This window comes from Sinohyriopsis cumingii, chromosome 1 (genome assembly GCF_028554795.1).
Source record: "Sinohyriopsis cumingii isolate HCF-2022 chromosome 1, ASM2855479v2, whole genome shotgun sequence".
Taxonomy (NCBI): domain Eukaryota; kingdom Metazoa; phylum Mollusca; class Bivalvia; order Unionida; family Unionidae; genus Sinohyriopsis; species Sinohyriopsis cumingii.
This window is the reverse complement of record NC_142961.1, coordinates 98366212-98391197: the sequence shown is the minus strand read 5'-3', so window position 1 is coordinate 98391197 and position 24986 is coordinate 98366212. Positions and strand designations below refer to the sequence as shown.

General features: G+C 33.7%; 1 protein-coding gene across 2 annotated transcripts in view; it reads left to right on the top strand.

Moving 5' to 3' along the window:
* Window positions 1-24986, top strand: part of LOC149807413 (jouberin-like) — a 146889-nt gene that overhangs the window by 54802 nt on the left and 67101 nt on the right. For both annotated transcript variants that reach the window (XM_089966517.1, XM_089966508.1), the window contains exons 19-25: window positions 926-1067; window positions 3235-3287; window positions 5013-5107; window positions 6232-6365; window positions 14910-15050; window positions 18942-19014; window positions 21881-21995. In XM_089966517.1, the coding sequence (XP_089822643.1) occupies window positions 926-1067; window positions 3235-3287; window positions 5013-5107; window positions 6232-6365; window positions 14910-15050; window positions 18942-19014; window positions 21881-21995 (753 nt within the window). The remainder of the gene's footprint in view (window positions 1-925; window positions 1068-3234; window positions 3288-5012; window positions 5108-6231; window positions 6366-14909; window positions 15051-18941; window positions 19015-21880; window positions 21996-24986) is intronic.

Here is a 24986-nt window from a genome sequence, read left to right as displayed (position 1 = left end):
TTAGGACAGTACACAAATCTATATTATGTCATAGTATGTTCAGTTGTATATCACCTTATAGAGGCTTTTAGGCTGTACACAAATCTTTAGACCGCTCTGGTGGCCTAGTGGTTAAAGCATCCGCCTCGGCTGTGGGAGGTTGTGGGTTTGATCTCCGGCTGAGTCATGCCAAAGACTTACAAAAATGGCACTAACAGCTGCCTCGCTTGGCACTCAGCATTAAGAGGTTAGTGTTAGGACTGGTCGGCCTGGTGTCAGGATAATGTGACTGGGTGGGACATCATGCTACATGTCTGCAGCATGTTGCCCCAGTGCTAGACATCACTATAAACTGTTACAATGCAGACATTGTAGCGATATGACTGAAAAATTGTTAAAGCTACATTAAAAATCCAAATCTCACACACACACAAATCTGTGTTATGTCATAGTATGTTCAGTTGTATGTCACATTATAGATGCTTTAGGACTGTACACAAATCTATATTATGTCATAGTATGTTCAGTTTTATATCACAGTATAGAGGCTTTAGGACAGTACACAAATCTATTTCGTGTCATCACATGTTTAGTTGTATACCACAGCGTACATGCTCTGGGATAGTCTAAGGGTAATGTCTATATAACATGGCAACAATTCTCTGGCATTTCAACCGTTCTATAGATAGATTGCAGATTAAAGCTAAACTTTCAACCCACTCTAATACTTTACATAAGTATGTTCAATGAACTATATTTCAAGATTGTTGCCAGATTTAATGATACAGATGACAGCATCAGGGCATAACAAATATTGAATATAAAATATTTGACCTCAATTTTTGTATTATCTAAGTTCAGACTAACATTCTACTAAGTATTTGTATTCTAAATTAAGATCATAAAAAAGGCATGTAAGGATGAACTAAATGACTCTTATTTCCAGCTGCGTCAAGAGATTGAAGACCACCAGGGTCATGTAGAGTCTATCTGTTTTGATGATGATGGGACAAAGATGTACTCAGCAGACAGTGTTGGCTGTATCATGATATGGAATTCCTATGTGACAGAAGAACCAAGCAGAAGAGGTTTGCCTCTACAGTTTTACTTTAAATGAACTTAGAGAAGTTAGGTTCCCACAGCATTTACTAATTACTCTTCATGGCTCAAATTGTTTTTGTATAAGGAAGATGTGTAGGTGGAATAAAACAGAGAACATGAAAAATGCACCAGTCTCAGATGAATGACACCTCCTCACCACCTCCACATCCAGTCTGCATAGTTCAGAATTGGAATTGAATCTAGAATTGCAGTGGTGCAAGACATGTTGGCTTCCACTTGCATTAAATGTACAACATTATGTTATACTTTTATCTTTTACATAGCTTTAGCATGTCTGCTTGAAATAAAAAAGAAATGCATCATAGTTTAAACTTCTTAAACTTGTACCAATTAAATAAACACATTTTTAGTTGATTTTAAATTGAATAAGAGAAAGTTAGTGTGCACTGCATATGGGACTTGTGTGAAGGGTTTTAGCTCACCTGTCCATGAGACCAAATGAACTTTTTATGGTATGGACATGAATCTGTTGTACATCGGTTGACATTTGTTATTTTCAGTGTCTTTTAAACTGATGCCATTCCACAATCAAAGATGGCCACTGTTACTATTAATATTAAAATCCTTTATTGACTTCTATTGCAAAACAAGTCAAAAGGAAGTTTAAAAGAATTTGACAAAAAGCATCAAGGCAAGAAGACCATTTTTATACCAATGGTGCCAGTTGCCTGTCAGATAGGGTTAATACTACTGAGAATAGAACAACTTTACAAAAATAACTTTTTCTCATAAGTGCTCAAAGAATTTAATCATTATTCATTGAAAGCACTTTTACTATACAGGCCCTCTCAGATTTCATTACATTTATGCCAGTCCACCATCATATATGTCTGCCATTACATTACAGAGTACCTTAAAATGACTGCTTTTCAAACCTGTTCAGTAGTATGCGACTAAATTTAAAAGAAGGCATCTTGGCATGAAAGCCTTTCAGATTCTTACAAATGATCCTGATCTAGCTTCAGTTGTGACTGCTGTTGTAAAAAATAGAAAAACCTTTAAATGACTCATAAACTCATAAGAAATGTGTCAAAATTTTCTAGAAATGATCATAGTATAAAAATCTTTGAAGTTTGTAGCAAATTTTGAAAATCTGCCATCAACTATGGCCACCATTACTAAAAATAAAAACAAACAAAGTTGAAATGATTTCGTGATATTTGACCAAATTTTATGTATGTATCAAGACCATTGAAATCTGTAGAAATGACGCCAATTTGCTGTAAAATTTAGACATAGTTACTAAATATAAAAAGCCTTTAAATAATTTTTGTCATGGACTGCTCACCAAATTTGACAGAATTTTAACATGAAGCGCTTTTCAATTTATATAAATACAGATCTGCAATCATATATGGATGACATTAATACAAAATAGAAAACCTTTTAAAAGACTTCACAAAACCACTCAACAGAATTTGACTTAATTCAGTGGAAATTATCCAAAGAGGGTCTTTTAGGTTGTTTCATATAATGTAGAACTGTTATTATAAAAAAATAGTAGAAAACTTTTAAATGACTTGTCTTCAATTTGATGTAATTTTGCAGAAAGCATCCTTGTTTGAAGGTGTTATAATTTTATTCAGTTTTGCCAATCTTTCATCATTTTGCTTGAAGACACTAGAGAAACATCAAACAACTTTTTTCATAACCAGTGAATAGAATTTTAAGAAATTAGAAAACAAAGACCTCTAACAGTCCAGATTTGTTTTCAAATCTACAACTACCCAACTGTAATGACTATGTATTTGATGAAGAAGATAAGATCATCAGTAAAAACTATTCCACGCATTTCTGGTAATGAAAATTACAATTAGTCATTTCATAAATCTAGTTAATATAACACTTCAATCTCTTTAACTTTCCTAGGTGTTTCTCATCCTTGTTATTTTTACATACATTTGGCCAAGCCTGCCTTGATGGAAGTTCCATATAGTGATCACTTTGGCATCCATGTGTGTGCCTGCCCACACCCAAAATATAGGTCATTTTCAAAGGCTTTTCGATAAAGCTTGCTAGCTAAAGATGTTTACTTCCTGGTTTAACATAAAGGTTGGCTTGACAGAAAGGGAGTCTTGTTAAACTTTCTGCTATTAAAAAACATGATGACTGTTTAAATGTTTGTTTTTGCAGGTGTTATTCGGGACTGGACATTGTATAAAAAAATCGAAGATCCAGAGCTTAAGGTAATTCAAATGCAAAATGGTTGAAAGTTATTATGGATAATTCTATACCGAATGGAATACATTAATTTCAAGGTAATTCAAGTGCAAAATGGTTGAAAGTTATTATGGATAATTGTATACCAAATAGAATACATTAATTTCAATGTAATTCAAGTGCGAAATGGTTGAAAGTTATTATGGATAATTGTATACCAAATAGAATACATTAATTTCAATGTAATTCAAGTGCAAAATGGTTGAGAGTTATTATCGATAATTGTATACCAAATAGAATATATTAATTTCAATGTAATTCAAGTGCAAAATAGTTGAAAGTTATTATGGATAATTGTATACCAAATAGAATACATTATTTTCAAGATAATTCAAGTGCAAAATGGTTGAAAGTTATTATGGATAATTGTAGACCAAATAGAATACATTATTTTCAAGATAATTCAAGTCAAAAATGGTTGAACGTTATTATGGATAATTGAATACCAAATAGAATACATTTATTTTCATTAATAATTTATGTGCATAGCTATATTAAAAAATATTGTTCATATTTGATGAATGACATAAAAGTCAAAATATGCAAATAAACTAGTATTTTTTATTCATTAGCTTCAAATGTGTAGACATTACATTTGCAAGAAAGAGATAGTGCTTTTTATCACCAAGCATTTGTCTTTGTTAACTGTGTGTTTCAGGTGATTTTATTATTAGGAACTTTTCTCCGCTGGTAGTCTAGTACTTTGAATAGCTTGTGTACATTGGAGAACCAAATGACTATATGCTGATATTTTCAGTGCACATAAAAAAAATTGATTGTCACTAATATTGCTCCAGACACAGAAACAACATTATTCATTGCTGTACTTAGTCTGTTTCATTGAGTGTAAAAATGAATATTGGTCATTTCTTAAGAACCAATTAAAGAAATTTGCATGAGTTTAATGATTACAAAATGGCATGGTTAGTTCCCACTAACTCAAGAGATTTTGCTGTTTGTAACTCCTGTTAGCCATACTTTAGGTCAGTAATACAGGTATGAGTTTGAAGTGGTAATGGAACTTTGAAGCAGTGTTCTAATTATATAATAATTTAAATTTGGTACCATTGTAACATCAAGAGATGTCAACTATGCTTTGTTTAAGTAAGAAGGAAATTATACCATCACTAAATTTAAAACAACATAATCCAGACATGTTTTTTGCATCCTGCTGGCCCCAGTTCCACTTGTATTTAATATTCTTCCTTCTTCACATTGAGATATTTTAATATCTTCATATTCTCTTGAATCTGAACTTTACATATAATTGTTTAGATAGTGAAATTACATCCTGAAATCTCTTAAAACAGTATTATTTATTTTGGAGAAAATGTTGGAATTTTCTCATATTTGAGACATGTATCAATTAATTTATCAAGACTAAGAAGACTTTCACATGTCTAATTGTGATAATTTCAACTTATTTTCCAAAATTTTAAGTGCTGTATGGCTCTGTCTGATAAAACTTTAAATGTTGTCAGAAATATCATAAGTAGGGTAATGTAAAATCTCAGTATGAGGAAAAGAATCAGAAATTTGTGAAACTGCAACCTAGTCTTTGAGTTAACATAAGCAATTACTTAAATGAGGAGTAAGTATTAAAACAACACGCTAATAGGAAGCTGTCAATTCTATGCAAGTCATATTTGGCCCATCGGGTAGTTATTAATTCTTATGCTTTTATCCTGCAGAATACAGTTATTAATCACATCACCCTTCATCATAGTGGACGACGTCTTATAGTGCACAGCAGGGATAATGTGATTAGAATGCTTGACCTTAGGATGTGAGTATATGTAACAGAAATGGCATCCTCTGATTATAATTAACTTGTACTAGGGGTCTCAAACTGAAATCACCACAAGGGCACATTGGCCTGAGGGCCTCATCACTGGCAGAAGTGGCTCATATAAAAGGATGTTAGTTAAAATGTTGGAAAGAAGAAGAAAATGATGTAACAATCAATGTTTTGTCAAAACTGGCTGGCTATATAGAAACAATTTGCATTATTAATTAATTATTAATTCCAGGTGTCATTGCAGGACACTGGAAATAACTCCATGGTCCAAATGGTTGAGACCCATGATGTAAAGTATATGGAATAGAATGTTGGGTCAAGGAGAAAATTTGACTTTTGTTCTTTATGTCTATTCTATAGCAGTAGGTGTACATTTCCTTCCCTATATGATTGGGTAAAATGTTCCAAATGTATCATATCAAAGTAGTTTAAGAAACAGTATGGATTGTATTTCATTAATAAAGTTAAATTCATATCTGTAGCATTTCTGAATAAGTGTTCCATCATTTATTAACTTGACATGAGTATTCTCCTGCAAAGAAGTCATTTTCTCTAGGTGAGCTTTTTGCTTCTGTTTTTTGGACTTGCATTATTTTAGGTAATAACCTTGTTATCACACTTAAACAAAAACCACTTAAGGTAGACAACTGAAATTTATTATGCATTTTTGTATACATATGTAGATGGTCTCTTTAGATTTTCATGTAATTATAGCCATTTTCAAAAATTATTATATATTTTTGGACTTTGACTCTTTTTGTCAGATATTGTGACTGGGGGAAAACACCAACCTTGTTATTTCTAAAATTGTCCATATTTATATGAAGCATCAAGAAGTATTTCAAAATCTATCTAAATGATTGCATTAAACCAGGATGGTCCAATGTATCCAGCACCCATGAACCACATGGACAAAAAATGTAATGTTTGTGGACCATACATGGTATATATTATAGTAATTATACTATAATTATAGAACTTACATTTTCATTGAGTGCAGGCCACAAAAAAATTACCCATGGACCTGTAGTTGGACCAATCTGTTTTAAACTGTGGCTATAAATTGTCAGAGCTGATGAACTCATATGGTCACATCATTGTCTCATTTACAGTCAACGAATAATGCAGAAATACATAGGTGCCTTAAATTTCCGAGAGAGAATCAGAAGTTCCATTACTCCATGTGGGACCTTTGTGTTTGCAGGAAGTGAAGACAACTGTGCCTATGCCTGGAACACAGAAACTGGTAAAACTGATTAAAAAACATTTGTCAGCTTTTTCTTACCTCTAAAAAGCAGCTAATTTGGAAATGAGGAATAAAAAAAATGCCTCATATACCAGTGGAGCGCTTAAAGAGGTTTACTGGAATTTGGTTTATGAAATCTTTAGAAGTATGTCTGTATACATTTATAGAGTTTAATGACACATCAGCACAGTACTGACTATAGAGTACATTTAGACATCTGGGAAAAGGCATACACAACCAGAGGACAAAAAAGGGTAAATTCCATAAAATTTGAAGTAAGTTTTTTGTGTAAACCTAACCAATTTAAAAAGTTCAAGACTTCTTTTCCGATATTGACATGGGATGCATACAACAAGAAAAGATCGTCTCCTTTAGTTGCATGTCAGGACATGCAAAAGGATGCATTGAATTTGTGTCCCCAACCCTGCAAGAGGAGACTTTGCAAGACAAGTGATGACTTAATACTTATAACCTCTAAGGCAGGTTGGACTTTATTTGTGAACAGTTTGAGCATATTGTCTTGCCTTTGTAAACTCAATCTTAGAATTTCAGTAATAACCTTTACTGTATATGTAAGACACTCAAAGGATGAATCATTCTGTCTAGTTAAAGACAGACATCAGCTGAAGTCAATGCTTGAAACAAAATTAACATTAAACAGAGATTTTGTCCAGAAATTAAAAGTATTGTTCCATGGAACAGACCCTATGTAATTAAAACTTGAGGTTATATGGAAAAGTTTTGGAATACACTGTTTGGGAATGCTTGACTTGACAAAATAATTTACCTTATCGTTAGGAAATTGTTTAAATAAAATTTCCATACAGTATCAATTTGACACATATTTACAAACAAAAAGTTCCACAACATTAAGTATTTAAATGGTTCAGAGTAAGATTGTTCTAATTCACTAATTGTTCTCATACACTCAGTTTAGTGTCACTGAAACATATAAACATTCGCAGCTGCCATTATCTTCAATGTAAATGACTGAGTACAGATGGTTTTCAATGTAAATGACTGAGAACAGATAGTTTTCAATGTAATTGACTAAATACAGATTTTACGATAAAATACCAATCAGAATTGTAATTACCTTACTATTTCAACTAAAAGATACTGTAAATGTTCAACATTCAAGTTTTTGTTACTTAAAAAGTTTCTTTTCCCAGTTAGGATTACCATGTCTGGAATGTTATGTTTTATTCATAACAATTAAGAAAACTTGCTACCATTCCTGTTGTCTTTTAAGGCCTTAGATTAAGAATAAAAAAATTTAGGTAAAATTTAATTAGTTCAGTTATTTATTTGTCTTTTCAAGTAACCTTCTAAAATTTCTGAAATGAAGCAAACCTGGTATGTATGCATTTCATCAACAGAACTCAGAGTTGATTTGCTTTATTCAGCAAAATTGATTAATTAAATGTCTTCAGATTTAACTTAAGACTTGTGTTGGTGAAATTGAGGCCAGGTTTTTTCAGGGATAATTATGGCAAAAATTGAGTTTTGGCAAGTCTGCACTTTTATGTAATCTGACAGTGAATAGCTGTTGTTATGATACTAAGAGTTGTGACTTCTGTCATATCTTCTAGTTTTTATGCAAACAACCAGTGCATTTAAGATTATATTTGCATTACAGGTGAAAATTAGAGATTAAAGACATAAGGTATTGCCAAAAATGCACCTAGATATGGTATGATATGCCATGTAGTACTCCTGTATACTGCTGTAGATTGAATGGGAAGTTCCCTAGAATGATTTGGAGCACCTCAGAGAGGGCTAGGTACATGCTAGAGATGGTAGGGTTTAATTAGGGAAAGGCAAGGCATGATGTCACACTAAAATATTATAGGAATATTAATAATAATAATAATAATAATAACAATAATAATAATGTATTTATTCATAAGTGCAAATACCCTTGCCAACATGGATATATTTAACTAGTTGACAATAAACAGACTGAAATGGAAGAAAATACAAAGTCATGTGAGCATGAAAATTAGATCGCAGTTACCTAATTTTGGTATGGTTGAGTACACTTTTTGAAATGCATCCACATATCACTTTTCATGAGTGTCAGTTAAACAGGATTTAATGTATGGAGGATATAATGAACAGATTGCTGAAAATACAAAAGTAACTTAAGCCAGAAAATTAGTTTACAGTGACCAGCTCATGGTATGGTTGAGTTTCTCTCATTGAGATGCATCTACATGTAAGATCTGATGTGTAGGTCAAATTGGATCCTTGATATAGAGGTGTAATTAATGAACAACTTAAAATGCAAAAGTCATTTAGACATGAAAGCTAAGTTACAGTGACCTACAGCTGAGTTACTACCCATCAGTTGTATCCACATACAAATTTTCATGAATGTATATAAAATAGGGACCAATGTTTGTAGGGTATTGTGAACATATAGTTGAAAAGAGTCACTAAAGCTTAGCTTTTGGTATTGTTGTAATTACACTTCTTTGTATGTATCCACATACCAATTTTAATGATTGTAGCTGAAATACTGTCCAAATATATAACTTTGTTGTGACTGAATGACTGCATATGCTCAAGCATTGACATGTTTTGGTATGATTGAATTACTTCTGTTGAAATGTTTGTACATACCAGTATTCATGTGTGCAGGTGAAATAGAGTCCAAGATATTGATAGTGAACAGTTGGATAGCTGAAATATAAAAATCACTAATGCAGTAATGTTGGGTCAGACTAACCTAGTTTTTAGTTTGGTTGAGTTTTATTGGGATACCTCCTTGTACCAGTTTTAAAACATTTATGTGAAATAAGGGTTTAAGAAAATGAGGGTATGACAAACAGATAGCTTAAAATAAAAATGTTACTGAGGCATAACAATTGGGCCACATTGACCTAATTTTGTTGTTGTTGAATTAACTTTTATTGTGACTGATCTATATGCCTAGTTTCATTGGTGTAGGTGAAATTGTGTCCAGGTTATTGTGGGAGTCATGAATGAGCGACTGAAAGTACAAAATCACTCAAGCATTAAAATTAGGTAAAAGTGACCTTGTTTTGTACATGACTGAGTTACTATGCTGACGTGCATCTACGTGCCAATTTTCATGAGAATAGGAGAAATAAGGTACAGGATAATGAGGACACATTGAACAGAAAGTGCTGAAAATAGAAAAGCTATTTAAGCATGAGAATTTGGTCACATTGACCAAGTTTTGATATAGGTGTAGATGAAAAAGGGTCTAAGATATTTAGTCTGTGACAAACAGATAACTGGAAAAAAAGCAGTGACTGTAGCATTAAAATTCAGTCACATTGACCAAGTTTCGATGTAGGTGTAGATGAAAAAGGGTGTAAGATATTTAGTCTGTGACAAACAGATAACTGAAAAAAAGCAGTGACTGTAGCATTAAAATTCAGTCACATTGACCAAGTTTTGATGTAAGTGTAGATGAAAAAGGGTCTAAGATATTTAGTCTGTGACAAACAGATAACTGGAAAAAAGCAGTGACTGTAGCATTAAAATTTAGTCACATTGACCAAGTTTTGATGTAGGTGTAGATGAAAAAGGGTCTAAGATATTTAGTCTGTGACAAACAGATAACTGAAAAAAAGCAGTGACTGTAGCATTAAAATTCAGTCACATTGACCAAGTTTTGATGTAAGTGTAGATGAAAAAGGGTCTAAGATATTTAGTCTGTGACAAACAGATAACTGGAAAAAAAGCAGTGACTGTAGCATTAAAATTCAGTCACATTGACCAAGTTTTGATGTAGGTGTAGATGAAAAAGGGTCTAAGATATTTAGTCTGTGACAAACAGATAACTGGAAAAAAGGCAGTGACTGTAGCATTAAAATTCAGTCACATTGACCAAGTTTTGATGTAGGTGTAGATGAAAAAGGGTCTAAGATATTTAGTCTGTGACAAACAGATAACTGGAAAAAAGGCAGTGACTGTAGCATTAAAATTCAGTCACATTGACCAAGTTTTGATGTAGGTGTAGATGAAAAAGGGTCTAAGATATTTAGTCTATGAAAACAGATAACTGAAATAAAAACAGTGACTGAAGCATTAAAATTCAGTCAGATTGACTAAGTTTTGGGATGTTTCAAGTTACTATCTCTAAAATGTATCCGTAGATCAGTTTTATGAGTGTAGTTGAATAAGGGGGGTTCAGGGTAATGTCGATGTCACAGATATATAGCTGTAAATACAAAAGTCATATGAAAATTTGGACACATTGACCAGCTTTTGGTATGGCTGGGTCTTTTGGGTTGAGAAGTATCCTGATACCAGTTTCATCAGTTTGGATGCATCCAAACTATGAATCAGTAGCTGAAAATAGAACAGTCATTCAGGCTTTAAAGTTAGGTAACATTGATCTACATTTGATATGGTTGAGGTACTTTCATTGAGATGCATCTGTAGACAAATGTTTGTGACTGTGGGTGAAATAGTGTCCTATATTTTGGGTTGTATGGAAAGAAAACCTTAAAATTCATAAGTCTCTCAAGCATGAAAAATGGGTCACATTAAATACTCTTGGTATGGCTGAAAACAGTTTTTGAAGATATATCCACATACTGATTGTCATAAGCATAGGTGAAATAGTGTCCAGTATATTGAAAGTATAATGAACAAATAGTTAGACCAACAAAAGTCCCTCAAGCATGAAAATTTGGTTTCACTGACCTTGTTTTGGTAAGGTTGAATTCTCTTTTGCGATGTATCCAACATCATTTGTGAGAGCAGGAGAAATAGGGTCCAAGATATTAAAGGTGTTATGAACAAATGAAAGAACAAAAGAGTACATGAGAGAATATGCAGACCACTATATCCCTTCCCAAAATGAATGGCAATGGGATAATAAGAAACTCTACTGTTAAAATTTGTATATTATGAGCTGTTGCCCATCAGAAGCAGCTGTCAGTTAGGACAGGATTTTTTTTATCTTTCTCTCCAATTCCCATGTAGTTCGTGTTTTCATGACTAATGTATAGAATTATAAGGAAAATGTTGAATTTTATTTATATTTGTCCTATACTTGTTATTTATCAAGGTATAGAAATAAATATGTTGTCTACATTTTATTCATCTAGGTATAGAAATATATATGTCTACACTTTATTCATTTAGGCATACTTGTTATTCATTTAGGTATAGAAATATTTGTCCACTACTTGCTATTCATTTAGGTATAGAAATATTGGTGCTTTACTCATTATTCATTTAGGTATAGAAATATTTGTCCTTTACTTGTCATTCATTTAGGTATAGAAATATTTGTCATCTACTTGTTATTCATTTAGGTATAGAAATATGTGTCGTCTAGTTGTTATTCATTTAGGTATAGAAATATTTGTAATCTACTTGTTATTCATTTAGGTGTAAAATATGTGTCATCTACTTGTTATTCATTTAGGTATAGAAATAATTGTCCTTTACATCATTATTCATTTAAGTATAGAAATAATTGTCCTTTACTCATTATTCATTTAGGTATAAAATATTTGTTCTTTACTTATTATTCATTTAAGGTATAGAATTTTTTTTCCTCTTTATGCTGTTTATTTAGGTATAGAAATATTTCTCCTTTACTTGTTATTCATTTAGGTATAGAAATATTTGTCCTTTACTCATTATAATTTAATTGGTTAAATGTAGTTTAAGTTATACACAGTGCATCCTTCTCTGGCTCCTTGCTGGTCCCCTTTTTGTCTACTATGGTTATCTGCCCAGACATGATGTCATTGCAGCCAATATATGCTAATAAGCTAGTAACTAAATTTAGATATGTTGTCATGTTGAACCAATCAGATGACTCAGTTGAAGCATGTGATCAGACATTGTGTCAGTTAGGCAGCATTCATATAACTGATACACATGTAGTGATGCATTCCTTTCAGTGCAGATGCTGCATTTAATTTTTAACATTATTTACAGAAAGAACCATCTGCCTCCCCTCCTTCCACCATGTTGTTTATTTGGGACATGTCTTGCATAGTGTACCGTTCTAGCTCTGTTCTAGGGGCCCTTTGTCAAATCGACTAATGTTATTATGGCAGTCCTTAGGATCAGACTCATCGTGTTTCGGTTATCGGTGTCCCTGTATGCCTTGTATCGGCCCCTTGCAGCTCCACATACAGGTGTCGGATATTCTTCACAATCATACAAACTCCCCAAATCTCCTTTCCTGAGGTATTGCCATTGCCAAGTTTCATGCATTTACAGCTTTGCTTTTGACCCCCATATTTGTGTCAGTACTTAAATGTACTCAACTATTATGCCCATATACTTCATACCCGCTTCCTACAGTGCATGTATGGAGTATCGGCTGATGTTTGTTATTATAGCAATCCTCAGGATCAGACTTATTGAGTTTCAGTTATCAGTCATCTATTCACCTCATATTAGCCTCTTCCAGCTCCACATACAGGTGTCATACACTTTTCACAACCCTACAAACTCCCCCGAGTATCTCTTCCTGAGGTATTCCTATAGAAACAATTCAGGGGCCATTGCCAAGTTTCATGATTTACGGCTTTACTTTTGACCCCCAATTTGTGTCAGTACTTAAATGTACTCCACTATTATGCCCATATACTTCGTACCCACTTCCTACGGTGCATGTATGGAGTATCGGCTGATGTTTGATGTTTGTTATCATAGCAATCCTCAGATCAGACTTATTAAATTTCGGTTATCAGTGTCCCTATTCATTTAGGTATAGAACTATTTGTCATCTACTTGTTATTCATTTAGGTATAGAAATATTTGTCCTTTACTCATTATTCATTTAGGTATAGAAATATTTGTTCTTTACTTGTTATTCATTTAGGTATAGAAATATTTGTCTTTACTTGGTATTCATTTAGGTAATGAAATATTTGTCATCTGCTTGTTATTCATTTAGGTATAGAAATATTTGTCCTCTACATGCTATTCATTTAGGTATATAAATATTTGTCTTTTACTTGTTATTCATTTAGGTAAAGAAATATTTGTCCTTTACTCATTATTCATTTAGGTATAGAAATATTTGCAATCTACATGATATTCATTTAGGTATAGAAATATTTGTTCTTTACTTGTTATTCATTTAGGTATAGAAATATTTATCCTCTAAGTGTTATTCATTTAGGTATAGAAATATTTGTTATCTACTTGTTATTCATTTAGGTAAAGAAATATTTGTCCTTTACTTGTTATTCATTTAGGTATAGAAATATTGGTCTTTACTTGGTATTCATTTAGGTATAGAAATATTTGTCTTTACTTGGTATTCATTTACATAATGAAATATTTGTCATCTACTTGTTATTCATTTAGGTATAGAAATATTTGTCCTCTACATACTATTCATTTAGGTATAGAAATATTTGTCTTTACTTGGTATTCATTAAGGTAATGAAACATTTGTCATCTACTTGTTATTCATTTAGGTATAGAAATATTTGTCCTCTACATGCTATTCATTTAGGTATAGAAATATTTGTCCTTTACTCATTATTCTTTTAGGTATAGAAATATTAGTCCATTGCTTGCTATTCATTTAGATATAGAAATATTTGTCACCTACTTGTTATTCATTTAGGTATAGAAATATTTGTCATCTACATGCTATTCATTTAGGTATAGAAATATTTGTCCTTTACTTGTTATTCATTTAGGTATAGAAATATTTGTCTTTACTTGGTATTCATTTAGGTATAGAAATATTTGTCTTTATTTGGTATTCATTTACATAATGAAATATTTGTCATCTACTTGTTATTCATTTAGGTATAGAAATATTTGTCCTCTACATGCTATTCATTTAGGTATAGAAATATTTGTCTTTACTTGGTATTCATTTAGGTAATGAAATATTTGTCATCTACTTGTTATTCATTTAGGTATAGAAATATTTGTCCTCTACATGCTATTCATTTAGGTATAGAAATATTTCTTGCTATTCATTTAGAGATAGAAATATTTGTCACCTACTTGTTATTCATTTAGGTATAGAAAGATTTGTCATCTACATGCTATTCAGTTAGGTATGGAAATATTTGTCCTTTACTTGTTATTTGTTTAGATATAGAAATATTTGTCCTTTACTCATTATTCATTTAGGTTTAGAAATATTGTTACAGTAGAAAACATTCTAATATAATTAAAATTTACAGCCTAATTTTTATTAAATCACTTCCACTTTATTGCATGCTAGTAGTTGCTATTTATGATGTTATTGATTACATTTAGACATAATTAAAATGAATATATAGTTTTTATTTTTTGTAAGTATCAATTTTGTCCTGGTTTTGCAAAGTATATTTGTATAGGTATTTAAATTCATTTATTTGGGAAGGGGATACTGTTTGTTGGCACAGATTGATACTCCATAATGAGATTCTTTAAATTTGTGTTTGGAAAAAAACAAAAATTGATACATCACAATTAGATGTGAATTCACAGTATAATCCTGATTTAATTCCATTCATTTTTCTTCAGCTTAATCTGCTTTAATTTGATCTCAGATAGTTTACAGTATGATACTTTTTCCATATTCAGGAGACCAGGTGATAATGTATTCAGAATTAAATTACCGGCATCCCGTCACAGACATCCATTACCACCCTCGAGATCACTTGGTGGCATTCTGTTCAATTGGAGACAACCAGCCAGTTTTAATCTATAATTATGATGCACGAGGTGAGATTAAATAAATATGAAAGAAAGAGTTTTCTGATAGGGAAGTATCAAAAGATTATCATAAATACAATCTTTAGTTCTACTGGTCATAGATCAGATGTGCTTATGGGATTGTTTTTCGTCCCTTGTTTTTCTGTCACTTTGTTATCATTACTTCTCCTAAATAGCTTGGAGGATTGCCATGAACATATTCATACTGTGGTATAGATAGTCCTGTGCTGTTTGGACATCCAATATGACTTCTGCAGTGTCCATCTTGAAATTCTTGTTATTGCTACTCCTCTTACATGACTGGTCATATTATAATGCTTATAATGATGTCTAGTTGATCTACCAATCTCTCCAGTATGACTTCTGCAGTATCCATCTTGAAATTCTTGTTATTGCTACTCCTCTTACATGACTGGTCATATTAGCATGTGCTATTCGTTATAATGCTTATGATGATGTCTAGTTGATCTTAAATCAGAATGGTACCAATCTCTCCAATAGGACTGCCACAGTGGCAGTCTTGAAAATCTTTGTATCATTACTTCTCCTACATGTATGATCATATCAACTTGGCGTTTTCACTAAAAGACTTCATTTGATTTCTAGCTTGTCCCAAATAAAAATGGTACCAATCTGACAACCGGTATGGGCGTCATGGTAGACATTCAAAATTTCATTATTACAGCTCCATCTCAATAGAATGTTATATTGACGTGCAGTTTTAGCCTAATTACTGTAATGTCTTAATGGTCCATCACTTCAAGTCTATTGTTGTTGAAAATCTGAATGAGCTTTAATTATAATACAGCATTGTAGTTATTAGGTCATACAATTTTTGTTTTGTCTCCATCATGGTAATAACATCTATAGTTTATGGCCAACATAATTCCTGATAAGTGTAGGTTGAATATCTCAACATGTCAGATGAGTGTAATCAGGGCTATTTTTTTATTTTGTTCTGTTACTTATATTATTGTGCCTTTCAAAGTTTTTAGTTTTAAAAACTTTTTTTGAACCAAAATTCAGAGTTTCATTCCATCCTTGCTTTCAGAAATGATTCATGATGCAAATTTATTTTGGCTGTTTTGCTTGTCATATGCCTGCCTTAACCCTTTACCTCATGCAAGCATCTTTGGATGCCTCTACTCCATTTGCATGGAAGCGCTTTTTGACGCCTGCCATTTTGAGCTGGTTTTCATAGCACCACCCTCAGGGAAAACCCCCTGTTAGATACTACATTCATTTCTGCAAACGACAATTACGTCAGATCAAGTGGTCACTGTTTATGCACTGGTCAATATCTGCTAGTTAAAGTAACTGGGTCATAATCTGTACTCTCCAAAATGGCGGTCGCAGATTTCATTCAGTACATACAAAGTTTTCACGATTAGAATGACAACCATGAAAGATTCAATAACTTAGGTAAAGGCTCTGATATTGATGTAGGCAGCAATTAGTTTTTATAAATTATCAAATTCAGATGACTTAGTGATGTAGAGGCAGACAAAAAACTTGCAAATTTCGAGTATGGGAAATGGCAGCTACGGTTTGTAACACGGCCTCACTGACATGACGGTGAATGAGTTCTCTCAAGATTTTAAAACACATAAAAAATTCTTCCGTGAAAAATATTTACACAGCTATAACAATCGGACTTTACTCTTAAATTTTTCCACATATAATAGATGTGTACCAAAAATGTAAAATGGTTAAAATTGCTGTTAAACGTAACATACACTACACTGCTTAACAGTTCACAGGCAGGCTATGTATATGGGGTCGTATAGGTAACAGGTGTTCTATTTATAGCGCACTGCACTTTGTAACTATGCTCTATGAGGTAAAGGGTTAAGGTAGAGCATGTTGTTTTATGATGTTATCCATTCTGTCTGTTCCTGGTTTCATTTTGGCAAAGTAACTGGGGACCAGGTTGCTGAGTGGTCTAAAGCACTTGCCTTTACAGATCAATGACTTCTCACCTCTATTTGTGTGTGTTCGAGTTTCAGGCTGGCCATTGTTGGTATGTGAGAAAACTTGCCAGTGGCTTCCCATGGGTTGGTCGTTCTTCCTGGATTTTTTCTTGGGTTCTTCCTCCACCAGATATACTGGCCACCATGTATAGCCTATAATGTGCTGAAAAATGGCATTCAAACCTACAAACCTGGATAACAACAGGAATTCACTATCATATGTGATAACCAGAATTTGTAATTAGTTGGCATTGGAAAAAACAGATGAATTTTTGGCTCAACAAGATCACATGGACTGAAAGAATGAAACCTGTTTAACTTGACCTGCATATCATATACATTGATCAAACTTGTGAATAGCTTGCTTTTTAGATAAGAAAGAAAGAATAGCTTGCTTTTTAGATAAGAAAGAAATCTATTTATTTGGAGGTTGAAAGGTCAACAATCAAGGTCACTGTGACTCCAAAAAGAAAATTGTTTCTAAATTATATTTCAAGTACCTTATCACTTACTTCAACCAAACTTTGTGGAAAGCTTGTAATTGAGACATGGAAGAAACATATTCAATTTTGAGCAAAATTGGTCAAATGTCAAAATCACAGGGACTGAAAGAAGAATACTGATTTCCACAAAACTGCTTAAGTTCTGTATCACATGCTTTACAAGACCATATAGGTGGGTATCAGTTGAGAAACCTAAAACGTTTGGGACTAAAAGGTCAAAGATCTAGGTCAGAGAGACTCCAAGAAGGAAAATGGTTTCCACAGAATTACTCCAATTTTTTACCACAAACCAAGACTAAACTTTGTAGATTGGCTTGCGCTTGAGAAGGTATATAGATGTTGGGGTCAGTAGCTGAAATGTTTAGGGCAGTGAGACTGATTGGATTGGTTTGGTGTTTTATGGAAAAGAAACACAAATATTTGTTTTTACTGCCATGGCAGTTTGAGTAAAGTATCCTGGCCATTGACACAAATGTAATTGACCTGAACAGATATGAGGGTAAAATTCAAACATGTATCCTTTCAGTCATGACTCCAGTGCACTTAATCACTGTTATTTTTGTTCACTGACACAAAAAGAAGATAAATAGTTTTACAAAATAACTTAAAGTTTTGTGTCTTTCAGCTTGAAAACATTGTTGTGACTGACTTGAATTTACGACCAGTAAGAAATTCGGTTGTTTTTAGATTCAAAAGGTCATGTTTGTGACCAATGATAAAATAATACTCCTTAGAAGATTGGTGGGATATAATTTTCATTTTATAATAGTCTTGATTTTGCTCTGTAGGTCATAGACCTGATGGGCTCCATCATCCATCCATCTATTATGACCAATTTGTTATTGCTACTCCCCTTAAACTACCTGGATTTCCTTGAAACTTTACACACATTTATCTCATGGTCTTAAACTCAAACCACCTTGAGGGTTGCATGAGGGCATTTTTGATGGCCCAAGGGCTGCACCACCTTAGTTATCTCTCATGACACCTTGTGATGCCAGTCATTGTGTGGACTGCAGGATATTGCTTGGCAGACAGCATGCAGCCCATGGGCCACATGTTTGAGACCCCTGGTCTGGTTGGTCCTTAATGAAAATGGTGTTGCTTGGACATCCATTATGGCCACCACAGCCATTGTGAGAATCTTATTGAAGTTCATCCTTCTGCATGGATGATCATTTATTTCATCATGAGATTTTCACTAAAAACAACTTCTTATGACTTTTAGATTATTCTAAATGAAAGTGGTACCAATATGATGTCCAGTATAGCTGCCACAGTGGCCATCTTAAAAAATTTGTCCTTAACCCACCTTTAAAAATAATATATTTAATAAGTTACACATTTGATCCAATACATTTTTTAATGTAACTTTATATAATTATTAAATTAACACAATGAAAGGGATTTTCTTTTTCTTCTTACAGTGGCGCAGTTTGATGCTGGTTTATCCCCAAGACTAATAGCACCAGAACCACATAGTGAAGATGAAACACCAAGGTTGGTTACAAAATATAGATAGACAGTCAGTCCAATTACACAAATCTATCCAAACACACAAATCAATCCAAACACATAATTACACATACCGTATTAAAGATAATATCTGAACTGTGCGCTTAAGAAATTCGTATTTAGGTCACATTTATGAGGTTTTGCACATTATAATATGTGAAACACAGAATATTATAAACAGTGTCCCCATCAGATATACTAGAAGAGTTTGCTTTCTTTGTCTGTGGGAGCTGTCTAATTTGGAAGTATGTTACCTTTTCCAGTATGGTTGCACAACATTATTATATGTAAGATTCAGTTCATTAGGTGGTATGAGACATTAGTCATGCATAATGGTAAGTTCCTAGAAAATTATATTGTTTCAGGCAGGTTTTAGCAGCTGCCTCCTTCCCACAGAGTATTGTGACATATACAGTTGTGTTGTCAGTAAGGGAAATGTTTTGGGAGTTTTGTCCAAAAGGAGATGAAAGTGCTTATCAGAGCATATTCAAGTACCATGTTGTGTGTTATTAAGGTATGTTGAGGTATATACATTTTGTATGGTACATGGATACACTTATATGGTATATTTATCTTGACTATGATCTTGCTTTCTTATTGCCTTATATAGACTGTATTTCCATTATTAGTATACCAGAGCCTCAGGGGATGTGTGGTAGTAATGTCCATCTGTCTGTCCATGCATCAGTTTCCCTCCATAGACAAAGTGGTTTCTACAGCACAACTTTATTTTGCCTTAGTCTTTTTTTCTTCTCAAATCTCATATGTGTTTTAAACATAGATTGAGGCAGAAACTGTACAGATCTGGTGTTGTTAGGTCCAGTGTCAAGGTCAAGGATCTGAAAATGTCATTTTCCTTTCTGCATGATATGTCAGGTTGTTTTGGTCATTGACTACACTTGGCATGGGTACAAAACGTAACAAGAAAAATGTGAAGACAACAAGCTTTATAAAATTTAACAAATAATTTTTTTCCATAAAAAAACAAGGTAAAAATGAGAAAAAGAACTTACAGTTTTACAAATCAAATCAAAAGATAATCCAAGAATTAAAAAATAGAAGTCCTAGTAATAAAAATTCCAAATGAAACTGAGTTTGAATCCCGATGAAATCCAAAATGGAAGGTGATGATGTATGCTGTGGTTAGCATTGTACTGATGTGTCAACAATTCTTTATTGAATCACAGAAAATAATATTCCAGTTTTTTAATTCTGTAAATTTCAATAAATGTCCTTGTCCAAGAATTAATTTATAGGGAAAATAATCACATTTCTTTAAAATAAAATAAAATAATTATCCCCAAAACTGTCACAACATAAAACACTTTGACTTCTCAAGTGTTATGGCAAGAATAATGATTATTTCTCAAAACATCAATAATAAATCTAATAAATCTAGCTACAATGCCATACAGATGCCCGGATGTGGGTCAGTCCTCTAGAAAAACCTAATTGATACATGTTATTTGTCACGTACTATAGATGGCCTCAATTCCACTTTATAAATCTTACTCTGAGAAAGAATTAAAAGAAGAAAAAAACTTGTTTACTACAACTCTTACTGGTTCAGAATCAAGGTCAGGAACTAGGTCAGCAATAGATACAGTGTCTCAATAAAGTTGTTTATGAATAAAATCTAAAAATACAGTCAGAACAGAACAGAACAATATCAAATCCAGTAATTAAACATACATTAAAATAGCATTAATAGAGTAATAGAATTTAAAAAATGTAAAACTAACAAATAAGCAATTAAATTAAATCAAATATAAATTAAATAAAATATATATAACACTACATTAGTGGCAAGCAAAATATAGCAGTCACTTTTCTGCTGCCACTGGCGGTATTGACAGTTTGTTAATATTTTAGTTAAAACTTTTCATTAGCATGTATAGTTCAGTCTTAATAGTCATGCACAATAGAAGTGAGACATAATTATCATGTTTCCTCTGATGATGCATTTCAGAATGTAGTGAATGACAGATTTTTGGGATTTGGATTTGGTTGTATGAATTTGTTTCACTTTATAATGCACATGCTATTTTCTGTCTTTGAAAATTTTAGTGGTTTCTTAGATTATGTAGTACAACCTTATGATTATGTGCTATGTTCATGAGCCAGGTAGTAAACAGCTTAAAAAATGCACAGATTATTAATTGTTGAATGATTGCAAGTGATAATGCACCATCAACCAAATCGCCTTTGCCACCCAAATTAATTCAAGTATCTGACCATCACTGATAATGTTTGTTCTGATTATAATTGATGACACTGCAGCCAGTTGCCTATTTGAAAATTCATTTTTTGCTGCTCACACATGGGTCAGTGTTTCCCAGCCTGTGTTACATTATTAATGATCCATGGAAGTGTATGACTTCATTATCTTTATGTCTGGTTATTATTTCCTGTCACCTGAATTATGTCATTAGACAATTTTTTGCCCATACCACCATTGTCTGCAATATCAAATATTAAATGAAAGATGACAGTGATTTGGAAAAATAATAATGCCAAACAGACGAGTGAGGATACATGATTAAATGATTTAACATGAAGATAAATATCAATACTATCAACTTCTGCAAGTTACACACATCTGTAGATCCTTGGTTATGAAATATAGGCCGGCAAATGCCACCTTATATTTGACAATTTTGGAGGGTTTTGAATAGGCAATTGGTTCTAGTGTCATCTTTCAGCTAAGTGATGTTAGAAGCTTGGACTACTTCACTGTCATATTGACTTGAACTTTGATGACATTTTTCTGTCATATAATGTGCAGCGGGTTGTTTAAATCTCAAGAAGTTACATATTTATGTCAGAGAAATACAATTGCATTTTCTTGTAGGTCTCCAAAAGTGAAAACAGAGGATATGGGATCCAGGGTGTTAACGAAGGATGAATTTCATGCTCACTCAGTGGCCCGAATTGACAGAGTCATGAAGACACTGAATAAAGTCACAGTAAGTAAATTTAATGCCACCAGTCCTAAGTTACATGTAATCCAAGGGTCATGGGTTTGATACCCACCCAGACCATTCTTGGTTAGCTGCCTGGGTTTGCCCTTTCTAAAGGCATGTAGTTCCCATTTCCTTGGTTTATAGCCAGTAATGTGTTAAAAGTGTCCTTAGAACCAACAAAAACTAATTACAGACTTCCACTTGTATTTCTGAGATTAATATATGTTTTGGTTCTCACTCTATACTTTTTACCTTATGGCAACAGATTCACAGCCCCAAATTTTTCAAGGCATGAATCATATTCTATTTTAAGAACCAAGACATTGAAATTTAAAGACAGTGATTTTCAAGTTGTGTTTGAATTTCTAATTATAAAACCTTCATTATACTGCACTTATATAATGCTAGTATGGTAATTAATTTCATTATATTGACTTTTTTTATCATTGCAAAAAGTCATTCATAACAGGGCTATGTACTGGGCAGACAGATTTATATTCTTGGAAGTTTTTGTTTGGTCAGTTTATCATAGTTCTCATTGAACCTAATGGGAATGCTGCTAATTTGCAGTTAGCATTATCTGGAGGGCCATGGGAACTAAATTAGCTTATGATGGCTTAACTTTCAGCCTATTCCTGTTTAAATGACCTTCTTGTGCCAGTTGATTGCTTTTGGGCCATCAGTTATCTCCCCTAACGGAAGGTGCAAGATGATATAGCAGTAGTGATGTCTGTCCACCTGTGGATGAGGTGTTTTCCACAGCATAATTTAGTTTGGTTTGTCTCTTTTTCTCTTACCATGTATGTGCGTGACAGAATTAGATTAGAGACAGATGCCTATTGATTTTGGATCAATGGAGCTGAAAAAGTGATTTAATTTCTGCATGATAAGTTAAATTTCTCTTTTGAATACAATACCCAATCACATTAATATTGTCTGCTGCCTCCCAAATCCAGCCATCCTGGAAAGATGTACAGTGCATCTTTTCCATCTATATATCACATAAGGGGCCCCGAGTGGCTGAGTGGTCTAAAGCGCTCACCGTTCCGGATCACTGCCATCTCACCTCTGTCTGCATGAGTTCGAGTCCAAGGTTCTGCTAGCGTGGGCATGTGGGAAAGCCTGCCAGTAGCTTCTTGTGGGTCGGTGGTTCTTCCCAGGGTTCTTCCTCCACCAGTTATACTGGCCACCATGTATAGCCTATCTTGTGCTGAAAAATGGCATTAAACCCTAGAACAACAACAACAACAACAATATATCACATAGGTAATGGGAAACAACTCTTACAGATTATATCTTCCCCTGCTTCCACTAGGTACTCACCATATACTGTATGTTTAGTGCTTTAAGCTTTCAGCACCAGATCAAAACACCTCATGACCCAAGACAACTTTTCATTTCATCTGTCAACAAAGGCCAAAGCAGGCATAGTGGGGGATTCAACATAGGCATCCCCACTCCAGCTTAATATTCCACCTACTGTGACTTGTCTCAAATAGTGCAAATGTAGTGTCACTGAATCCCAAGCATGATGCTGATTGGGTGACACATGTAATACCCAATATAAGAGACTATTTGTAAAATGTTTGCATCAGAGGAGGATATTTGAGAAGATACACACCTTTTCTGCAGACAAATGGGCATAAGTATGTCCACATGTCTGTGCATGGTCCTGTAAGATTAGTACATGGGGTTACAGTTCAGTTTTGCTGATCTCAAGATACATATTATGATGATATCAGATCCTTTAACTGCATTTCAGCTAACTGTGCTGGATGCCATTTTCCAAACATCTGAGACAGCTATCTCACATCCTGCCAGAAGGCAGACTTTCACACCTTTCACTCAGTTCTTAATACATGTCTAGCTAGCTGCCCCAGCTTAAGACTTGCTGTCTGAGCTATATACTCTAATGGATACAGCAGACCCAGGTTTCAAAACTTACCCAATTGGTAGGCACCACACCATGCATAGGGATGATACGGCATCATTACCTCCACTCAGAATGATGGACCCAAAAATAGACAACCCTGATTTGCCATCATACTCTGATAAAGTATAGTGTCTTTGTAGCAATCAAGGAATCTACAATAGCTTGTTGCCAGGCATGTGCTGTCTCTCCCACCTGCAGTGAAGCGGACCTGTAAGGACAAGGCTTAGTTGACACTGATGAATAATACAAGAATCCCACTTTCAAGATTCTCCCTGAGTCACCAAAGATTGCATAGATCCTTAAGCATCTTTCTGACAAAAATTCAAGACCTGGGCAAATGAGACAGCTGCGAGCATTGCTTTCACCTCATGGGTACAGATCCCACTTGTATGCATATCACAATGACGTATTTGGATAAAGATAATATGACCATAAATTATCGTTGCACCTCATTTTAACAAGATATATTGTCAGGCCTTTAATGCTGTATCAGAATTGATGAGGATTGTCAATATGACTTTGTTGTTGCTTAACTGGGCATCCTTGATCACTTTCTGCTTGTTGGAAGAAACATAATGACTGCACATGGGAATCATCATGCCGTATAGCTAAGATTGTCAAAAGAGTGTCATATGACATAAATGGTCAGTGCTCTTATGGTCTCCTCCAGTTTAGATTTAGTGAGACAAGATGCCCAGCTGAGCTTGTCCTCATTTAAACTGCATCACCTGATGGCACTGCACTCATTGCCTTCTGGCTCACCCCCTTTTTGGTTAGAGAGGGTGAATAAAGGAAAGTAGGTAGCAAGCAGTAGAGGAGTTCCAGTTGATCTCTTCTTGCCAGTCAGTCTACCTTTTTGGCCACATCAGGAGGAACAGTCATCATCAGAAGGACAAGACTCAAAAGCAACAGCTTGGTTGGTATAGCTTGCATTCAAACCTGACAAATTGTGTGATCAGTCTTGATGCTCATATACCCATAATCTCACAAGTACCTTCACTTTAGTTAGCACAGGATGGTGTAAAATATTCATCTAGTCAATGCTCAACCCTTGGATCTTC